The sequence below is a fragment of the Gossypium raimondii genome, chromosome 2, assembly GCF_025698545.1.
Source record: "Gossypium raimondii isolate GPD5lz chromosome 2, ASM2569854v1, whole genome shotgun sequence".
In the NCBI taxonomy this organism is placed as follows: domain Eukaryota; kingdom Viridiplantae; phylum Streptophyta; class Magnoliopsida; order Malvales; family Malvaceae; genus Gossypium; species Gossypium raimondii.
In genome coordinates this window covers 10,670,130-10,680,173 of record NC_068566.1, presented here as the reverse complement: position 1 = coordinate 10,680,173, position 10,044 = coordinate 10,670,130, and the positions used below count along the sequence as shown (strand labels likewise).

Below are 10,044 nucleotides of genomic sequence, written 5' to 3'. Positions count from 1 at the left end.
TCAAGCCCTTTGGATAATTGTTATCTAGGTCCTTAAACATTTTTTAAATTAAAACTCAATAGCAATTGAACTTTTACAATTTATTCCTAAGCTTTAATTAAAGTTTTTTGGTTAAATTAATTAACCAATCTTTCATATATTTTCGTGATAGCTTCATTAATCTTTATATATCATCCTTACGAACTTCGGTTTATTGAAATGAGATTCGAAATTGTATTTTTTCAAGACCACTTAAAATTGGGTCATTACATAAAGAATGACTCAACATGAGAGAAAGAAGAAATATAGCATTATAAAGTTAGGGGTTTTCAATAAAAAATATTTAATAAAATTGTTTTACGAGTTGGGTTGTAATTAAAACATTTTATAAAACATTCGGGCCTTTTATTTTTAAGCCTGGGAAATGTTTTGGGCTATACCCATAAAAGCTAAATGGATTATCCTTTAATATTATTAGTAAATACCTAATTTTTTTTATAAATTTCATAAAAAATATATTAATGTGAATAGTAAAATAGTCCAATCAGTTTAACTGAGAACCGCTTGTCTGACCAATTCAACCATCTCCCAGTTTTTTAAATATTGAGCCATCTAACAACCTAGTGCATATACATCTTATATCTTGTTCATTCATCAACCAAACCAACACATATACATACACAATGGTTGGAGTAGCCTTCAATGAAATATCGATAATAGTTTAAATTACCTTAGTTGGTGGCTCCTAATCAGCAATTGCCCGAATTTTGCCCCCGTATATCCGAATTTTGCCACCTCCCATAATGTGGCCTGAAAAAGGTACCTCACACTGAGCAAATGAGCATTTCTCCTCCTTGACATAAAGTTCATTCTCCCTCAAAGTTTGGAAAACTTCTCTCAAATGCTCCACATGCTCCTCAAGGGACATATTGCACACCACAAATTCGTCAAGGTAAACAACCACAAAACAATCTAAAAAGGGTCGAACTACTTTATTCATTAGGGTGCAAAATGTCACAAGAGCATTCGTCCATCCAAAGAGCATAAAAAGGAACTCATGTGAGCCATAGCTCATCGCACAAGTTGTAATTGACTTGTTCCCTTCGACTGCTTTGACTTGATGGTACCCTGATCGCAAATCCAACTTGGTAAACCACCTCACGCTACTAAGCTTATCAAACAGATTTGTAATAAGTGTAATTGGGTACCTGATCTTCACAATGATCTTGTTCAATGCCCTATAGTCGATGCACAACCTCAATGGCCCATCATACTTCATCTAAAGGAAAATCAGTGCACTGTATGGGGCTTTAGATGGTTTGATGAACCCAACATCTAAGAGTTCCTTCAATTGTTTTCATAATTCCTCCAATTCTAGCAGTGACATTCGGTATGGGGACTTGGCTTGCAGTTTGGCATTGGGTATTAACTCAATCCTATTATCCATCTGCCTTTTAGGTGGTAACTTTTTGGGGCCTTGAGACCCAACTTCTGAGTAATATCTTTGGACAAGAACAAATTTGAAGCACCCATTCCTAGGCCACTTGATTGAGTGAGACTAGAAATGCATGGTCATACTCGAATAAGTTGATATGAGATATCATACTTATTTTTTTTATAGTCTACTCAGGATATCAAGAAACATTAGATGGATTATGCAAGTGTGACTATTTTATGACTTGTGTCTGTTCTAGATATAAAGCACAAAAGGATTTAATACATGAAAGGTTAATCACAAAGAGGTTATGTCGAATCATGACTTCTTATAACTTAGGTAGCAATGATGCATTGCTAGATACCACTCATTGTTTGTAATATTAGAATCATTCTAGTATTACTGCTAACTTTACAAGAACCTATAAGGTCACACCCTATGATTGAAACGAATAGAATCCAAATATAGTTGGTATTGTGTTTAGCTGTCACATGAATTAAATTAATTATAGAATTAATTTAATTGGGCAGTTAAATTTCGAACGAATTATATGTACAAGTATGTTGTACACATAATGAAAAATATGTTTAAATTAATATATGAATTTGATTCGTATAAAATTTAAATAAAAATAATTTCTTGAAATCCTTGTTATAATTATTGTAATTATAATTTAGGATTGAATATTATTATAATTACTGTAATTGTAATTTTTTGGTCAAATATTATTAAAATTATGGTAATTATAATTATTATATTCGGTTAATTATTATGATTTGATTTATATAAAAAAATATCAATTATTCTCGAATTAGGATATATAGGGTTTTTAAGAAAAATCTAAGATACTCGAAATAAGGTGTGTGTGATTTTTAACAGTCGTCAAGAGATTTTTCTCTCTCTGAAAAAGTTTCAGAGAGTGCTTACCTTTTATTGTCACACCGGGTGGATTACGTAGAGGCCGAAACATTTCGTAGCGGTTTGGAATCGACATACAATTGTGTAATCTGTTTCTTCGATTTTTTAGACGATTAAAGGTAATCGTTCATACCCTTTTCACCTCGATTCGTTCCTTGCACATAGATCCCAAGATGTGATCGTCGAACTTAATTTTTTACTACACCATGGGGTGTACCAGTGATCCAACACCCATGTCAACGAGGCATTCAATCTTTTTCCTTCCACGATGATGTCTACAAACATCAACCATTTTCTCTTACGACCTTTCTTGGTTTCAACAGAACTCAAGATCACACCAAGCTTCATCGTTGCTTTATCTGGCTTATCATCCTATTTGATGGTCGGAAATGCAAAATTTTCTAGACAATCCCTTACCATATGTAGACCATCACAAAGGAAGCACTTCACTGGCCCCCTTTCATTCTTTTTCTCCCACTGTTTGTTGGCCTTAGCCCTCTAGATAGTCTAGAACTTACCATTATCATTCTAGGTTGGCTTGTCTTTGTCTCCGCCAGTAGTGCCCTTGGGTTTGAATTTGGGCTTGAAAGACTTAAAATTATTTAACTTTTTGCCCCTAAACTTAGAAAATGCCTCGGCTTCTACGATAAGTTCAATGATACCCTATCAGCGCAACTTCTATTTTTCCCATGGCTTCAACCCGTCCTCAAACCAATAGAATGTTTCTTTCTCACTCAAGTTAGAAATTTGAAGTATCAACTCACTAAACTCTAGCACATATTCCCAAATAATGCTTTGTTGCATAAGACAGTGCAACTTAGCCCAAGCCTCCTTCTTAGCATACTGTGGATAAAACTACCTCTTGAACCCCGTTTGGAACTCCTCCCAAGTTCCTATTGTGATCTCACCTCGTTTCTCATCAGTGGACTTACGACACCACCACAAGAGAGTGACATTTGTAAAATAGATAGCAACAATGTTTACCTTAGTGGCATCATCCTCGATGCCCATCGCACAGAAGTATTGTTCCTTCCCCTAAAGAAAATTGTCCACATATCTTGCGGACCTCGTCCCCTTAAACTTTTTCGACTTGGGGACATCCATTCTAGGATGCTTAGGAGTCGAAGCCAACATTCCATTACCTAGAGTAGCTTTACAGATAGTGAGCTCGCCTTTGACGGCCTTTTTCATCACATCTCGATTGGCACTAAGAGCCTCCGTGACATAGTCCCTAAGTTGCTCTTTTATCAAGTCCAACTTATCAGTACGTCTCTTGACTACCTCAAGGGTGTCCGTCACATCCCCTATGGAGCCTTCAAGTTTGGCAACCCTGCTTTCCAAATCTAACATTATATAGCTCAAACTGCTAGCTTTCTTGCTCCTCCCATGAGTTTCCATCGGCTCAACTTATTCTTCTACTCCTTTCGACATCTCAATCAGCTCCTTCGAACACTGACTGAATACCAATTGTCATGGGGCTAGAACTTTAGTTTGGCAAACCGCACGACCTTAGGCGATTTCTTGGGTTCAAATCCTGCCTAAGTCAACCTACTCTTGAAAGATGAGAATTCTTGCAAAAATTCTTTTAGACACCGAAGCAAAGTGAAAGCAAACTCGAAACGAAAGAGAAAATAGTGAACAAAAAAGCTAAAGAGAAATATCGCACACCAAGTGTTTGAGTAAATGATCTCAATATATTCTTTAACTCAAGAAAGGAATGATTACAAATGAAATGGGAAGACTCTGTTTCTTCAGGCAGTACTTCGTTGATGTTGATGATATTGTTGCCGAAAAGGTAAAAACCTCTTGTTATGTTTACTTTTCTGCATTACGATCCGGCTCAGCCCGCGGACCGTATCGTGAGAATATAATTCGGAATTGTACTCTTTGAGCCAAAGGGCATGGGTCAGGTTGTGACAAATACTATGATACATAATTTTCATTTTCTGACACTTTTTTTTACATTTATTGATTCATAAAATATAATATATTGCTTGTAATAAACATAGGAATCAAGCTATTTGGTAGTCCACAAAATGAACTCATTGTTTCTAAATCTGAATATGGTTTGCTGCTTCATATGCATAGATTGTTGTTTCAAAAGAGAGTCTAAGAGGAACTCATTTTAGGCGAGCGGGGCCTCGCCAGAAGGTTTGCAAATCAAATCCTTGTTTGAGGTTCAATTCATTTCAGAAATTGTGATTGTTCACTGAACATTGATTTTACGGTTTCAGGTTTACTTTGAATCTGATGAAGTTCATGCATGTATTGTAACATGTGGGGGTCTATGCCCTGGTCTAAACACTATGATTAGGGAAATCGTTTGTGGATTATACCACATGTATGGTGTTACTGGAGTCCTTGGGATCGAAGTAAGTGTATGCAAAACCAGAAACATCATTTTGTTTTCAGAGATTGATTGGTTTGATTAACTGTTGATGCTAATTTGTTATTACAGGGAGGATACAAAGGTTTTTATGCTCGAAACACAATCCTTTAACGCCCAAAGTTGTAAACGACATTCATAAACGTGGTGGTACCATCTTCGGAACATTAAGAGGAGGACATGATACTTCAAAGATTGTCGATAGCATTCAGGATCGTGGTATTAATCAGGTATATATATATATATACTTCCTTTTCCTTTGCCTATGAATTCCATATTTGAGCATTGAAACTCAATATATCTCAGGTATTGATTTTTGAGGTGATTAATCTGGATTTTGTTATTGACGATTCAACTTGGAATAAATAGGCTGTGATTCATGCTTATGGAGAATAGTTGTCAGATTTGATTAGTTGGTATATTCCGACCTTAAATGTAGGAGATTAGAAGGCGTGGCCTGAAGGTTGCAGTCGTGGGAATTCCAAAGATCATCGATAATGATATACCGGTACATATCTAGCATGCACAATTGGCAGATACCATCATATTTTGATGCATACTGGTACATGATTTTTTATTACAAAAGGAAGTCCTATTCACTAATGGTTCGGGTTCTTTTGTAACAGGTTATAGACAAATCCTTTGGTTTTGACACTGCTGTTGAAGAGGCTCAGCGAGCAATTAGTGCAGCGCATGTTGAATCAGAAAGTACTGAGAATGGTATCGGTGTTGTGAAGCTAATGGGCCGCCACAGCGGTAAATTTACACCTCTATGCGAATTATTTCAAGTAGATGATTTGAAAGATTGGTTTTGAAGATTTCCATAAGATTTGATATCGAAGAGTGTTTGTTGAAAAGACAGATGAAGATTGCCTTCATTTTGTAGCAAACTGATAACCTAGATTGCATTCCCTGGGATTGTCATTGTTTCTTCAGGTCCTTTATCTTGTTTCTATGTTTATCTGATTTTTTAGATTTAGGAATTCGTCTTTCCAGTTTGGAATCGTTTCGCAACTTAGACTGTTTCTAATAGAATAGTTCTTGCTTACATCCTACACTAACTTTATACAGTTCTTGCGAAATGATATTAAACATAGGGTTTATAGCAATGTATGCTACTTTAGCAAGCAGAGATGTGGACTGCTCCTTGATCCCCGAGTCACCGTTTTATCTCGAAGGACCTGGTGGACTGTTTGAATACATTGAAAAAAGACTAAATGAAAATGGGCACATGGTTATTGTAGTAACTGAAGGTGCAGGACAAGAGTTACTTTCCGGAAACACCTGCACCATGGACAACATAGATGCTTCGGGGAACAAGCAGCTTCAAGATGTTGGATTTTGGATATCCCAGAAAATAAAGGTAAAGATGTTCTTGAACAACTTCTTGACATTAAACAAGTTTTGCATGTCTTATGTTTATCTCGAGTTGGTTTCGAAAAAAAATCGTTAACTTGGAAGTAAGACCATGTTAGGTTGATCTGGTGTTCATCTTCATTTGCCATTCATCAGCAATCCATCCATTTTCTTTCTTATCGAAAGGCAGCAGCATATATGGGATGTTTTCATGCTTCAATGTCCATTCGACAAAACATTGATAGTTTCTGAAATACTGCTGCTTCATCTATACTTATTTTTCTCTACTATGTTGCAGGACCACTTCAGTAAGAAGCAAAAGCTGACTATAAATCTCAAATATATAGGTTAGTTTGTTGGTGAATACATGCATACATACTCACATCCATTGCTCTCTGTTGAAATTTTCTTTGATCCATTTCAAACAATTAACCAATCATCGCTTTGATTTTCGGCAGATCCTACTTATATGATCTGCGCTGTACCGAGTAATGCTTCTGATAATGTGTACTGCACACTCCTTGCTCACAGTGCAATTCATGGTGCAATGGCTGGGTACACAGGTTTCACAGTTGGCCCTGTTAATGGCAAACATAGTTGCATACCATTCCAAGTAAATTGTAAACCCGCCTTCGTTTTTTTTGGCCTGATCCATACAAACTGCTTAAGGACTCAGTTTATGTGTATATAATGAATCTTGGGTAACATGCAGCGGATTACTGAAAGACAGAACAAGGTAGTAATCACAGACAGGATGTGGGCAAGGTGCCTGTCATCAACCAATCAACCAAGCTTCTTTAGCCCAAAACAGCTGTTTGAAAAGATTGGAGACGAAAAACATGGGGATAATCATGTTGAGGACTTAGCAATCAAGTAAAGAAACCTTTTGACTTAATTGTGTCATTGAGGCACCGGAGAATTTCGGATTTTTTGTCTTCTGTTTTTCCATAGATCCATACTGGTTGCCTGCAATACGTTTTTCCATTTTTTTTTTTTGTGTAACTTGATTCCCATTGTATTCTATTGAAAATGGGTTTCTCTTGCAATGCGTTTGAGGACTCCTTTAATAGTGGTAGGGATTCTGTTTCTCTTACAAAATGGGTTATTGTTATTACCTCGTTTCATACTCGTCTTTTTCCTTGTTTTTCGTTATTTCTGAGGTAGACCGAATGCTTTTATATTATCCACAAGTGACTAATATTAGCATATCTAAATTATTTTTGCCTTTGCCTTTTCCTTTGTATGTATCTAACACCAATTTATCATTTTGTTTTAAAATTTTGAGAATCTATGATCTTGCTTTATCTGGGATTCCTAAATACTATGATCGAACTTAAACGTTGTTAAGCTATGGTGTTAAGAGAAAATATAGATATTAGGCCATTTTTCGTGAAATTTGGGGTGGTGGTTGCTCTCTCTTTTGCTGGCTTTCTTTATCATCGACTTAAAACTCGAAAGATCAAACCATATTTGCCTCCTCCGCCGTTGCTGCATGTTTCGGGTTTGCATTTTTAGCCTTTCTTTAATTCATCAAATATATATATTATTAACTAAATGGGTTTTTAAAACTTGGTTGTTATTTTGATTTATATAGATTGTTTGGTTGAGATTGATTCCAGAGGAAATGATCGGCATAAAGAGATGTTACCAACATCTGAGCCTGTAAGTTTGTTGTAAAATTAAGGTGTTAAGTTTGGTGAACATAATAAAATGGTTTGTCTCTGACAGGAAGAAATGTCCATGCAACGAACAAGTGTTGATGCGTCGGTTGATCTTTCCCCAAGCAATAAACATGGGGAAGATTTGTTTCTGTTACCAGAGTTTTCAGACAATGTAGGGACATCCCTTAAGCTCCAAACTGAAACAGCAAGGTTAGAGTTAGACACTTCAACAACATCTATAAGTGCAGAAAAGGATGATTATGAACAAGAAATCAAGTACCTGAGAAACATGGTGAGAATGCTTAGTGAAAGAGAGAGGAATCTTGAGCTCCAGCTGCTGGAATATTATGGGCTTAAAGAACAAGAAGCAGCAGTTTTCGAGCTCCAAAACCAACTGAAGATCAACAAAATGGAGGCTAAGCTTTTCAATCACAAGATTGAGTCATTGCTATCAGAAAACCAGAGATTAGAGGCCCAAGTGGTTGATCATGCAAGAGTCATGGATGAGCTTGAAACTGCTAAATCCAAAATTAAGCTTTTCAAGAAGAAACTTAAGCAAGAAGCTGAGCAGAATAGAGAGCAGATTTTAAGCCTTCAAAAGAAGGTCGCTAGATTTCAAGAACAAGAACTCAAGGCCTCTGCAAATAATCAGGATGCTGAATCCAACTTGCAAAGGGTAAAAGCTTTGGAAATTGAGGGTGATGAGTTGAGGAAATCTAATATGAGATTGCAGATGGAAAACTCTGAACTCTCTCACAAGCTACAGTCTACCCAAATCCTTGCAAATTCTGTTTTCGATCATTCTGAGGTATTTGCTTCTCCTTGGTTGTAATATTATAGTTGTATTTGGATTTATAATATGTAACTTGTGGTTGCAGGTAGAAGCTTTAAATGAAATGAGCAACCATTTAAGGGAAGAAAACCAGGAATTGACAAAGCAAATAGAACAGCTGAGAGCTGAAAAATTTACAGACGTAGAAGAGCTGGTGTATCTGCGTTGGATCAATGCATGCTTGCGATATGAGCTGAAGAATTATCAACCCCTTGCTGGGAGAACAGTGGCCAGAGATTTAAGCAAAGGCCTAAGCCCCCGATCTGAAGAGAAAGCCAAAAAACTTGTACTCGAATACGCCAAAGCCGATGGAGGAATTGGGGATAAAGGGATCATCAATCACATGGATTTCGATTGCGATCAATGGTTCCACTCCTCCTCCCAAACTTCATTCGCCACCGATGATTCTTCATGCGACAATTCTTCATCCGCTTCCAAACCCACCAATAAAATCAAGTTCTTCAAGAAACTCAGGAGATTACTACGGGGAAAAGACAACACCAGCAAAGCCGAAGAAGACGCCGATTCCCCCACCTCCAATTGTTCATCCGTGGATATCCCCCGATGGAGGAGCTTGAATCTGGATCAAACAAAAGAAGCGGAAAAATTCCGAAGAAACAGTGATTTCAGTTCATACGGATTTAAAAGACTGATATCAGGGAAGGATGATGATTTGGAATTACCGGCTGAACCCCCAAGATTGTATCAAGATGCCGATTCCATCCTCAAGTTTGCCGAGGTTTTGAAACAACCAACACCCGCCAAAGGAAAGATTCCCAAGAAAGCCGCGAGCATCATGTAAATTCTTCTATCATTTTTTTTTTTTTTACTTTGATGTAAATAACTTGATAAGAATACACTCTCTATGTTTCAATATTATTGTACCAATGGTTTTAGTCTAGTTAGCATTGATGTCAGTAGAGGGTACTGGCCTTTTTTATGTAATAATATAAAAAAAGTTACATACCAAATTAGTATTTAAGTTAGATTAGATACCAAAATGGTATATCAAAAGACAGTGGAGGTTGCGATATCATTTTTTTAAATTATTTCTATATTAAAAAAGTATTTTTATATTAGTATTTCTATATTAAATACTAATATAAAAAAATATTTTTATATTAGTGGTGCCTTATTGGTAGGCGGCACCATAAAAAGAAAATATCGGTTTCGAGTTTTAACCCGGTATCAAAATACGCATAGGACAAGGAGAGAGGTGGTGCCACATTCACTAGCAGCACCAGTCATGCCTCCTTGACAGGCGGCACTGGTGCCAGTGACCCATCTCGTCCGTCATCGCGCAGTGCACTGCAAATGTAGTGTTTAGTCCCGTCGAAGCACAGGAAGAAAGAGGGAGGAGCAGATGAGGGACCTTACAACCATGGTCCGGGAAATTCTCTATATTAAATTTTGAATTCTCTTCAAATTCATCTTCTACAATCTAATTTAGAAATTCCTCAGGATCTTCTTCCTCTTC

General features: G+C 36.8%; 2 protein-coding genes across 2 annotated transcripts; both read left to right on the top strand.

Annotated features, from left to right (window-relative positions):
* The first annotated feature begins 4,064 nt into the window (after positions 1 to 4,064).
* On the top strand, positions 4,065 to 6,958 carry LOC105789522 (ATP-dependent 6-phosphofructokinase 3). Its single transcript, XM_052621990.1, is given in 11 exon segments — positions 4,065 to 4,127; positions 4,421 to 4,483; positions 4,567 to 4,704; positions 4,791 to 4,824; positions 4,827 to 4,948; positions 5,122 to 5,226; positions 5,345 to 5,474; positions 5,816 to 6,081; positions 6,373 to 6,421; positions 6,533 to 6,687; positions 6,787 to 6,958. Coding segments are annotated over 11 exon segments (1,290 nt in total). The 3' UTR covers positions 6,952 to 6,958.
* A 716-nt stretch (positions 6,959 to 7,674) lies between these two features.
* Positions 7,675 to 9,443, top strand: LOC105788013 (protein CHUP1, chloroplastic). The gene is made up of 2 exons (XM_052623329.1): positions 7,675 to 8,543; positions 8,614 to 9,443. The coding sequence occupies exons 1-2, from the start codon at positions 7,809 to 7,811 to the stop codon at positions 9,367 to 9,369; spliced, it is 1,491 nt and encodes a 496-aa protein (XP_052479289.1). The 5' UTR covers positions 7,675 to 7,808; the 3' UTR covers positions 9,370 to 9,443.
* Positions 9,444 to 10,044: the final 601 nt, after the last annotated feature.

Coding starts and splice junctions, on each gene's coding strand:
- LOC105788013 (XM_052623329.1), top strand. CDS start 7,809: ATGTCCATGCAACGAACAAGTGTTGATGCGTCGGTTGATCTTTCCCCA. Junction 8,544..8,613: donor CTGTTTTCGATCATTCTGAG/GTATTTGCTTCT, acceptor TTGTGGTTGCAG/GTAGAAGCTTTAAATGAAAT.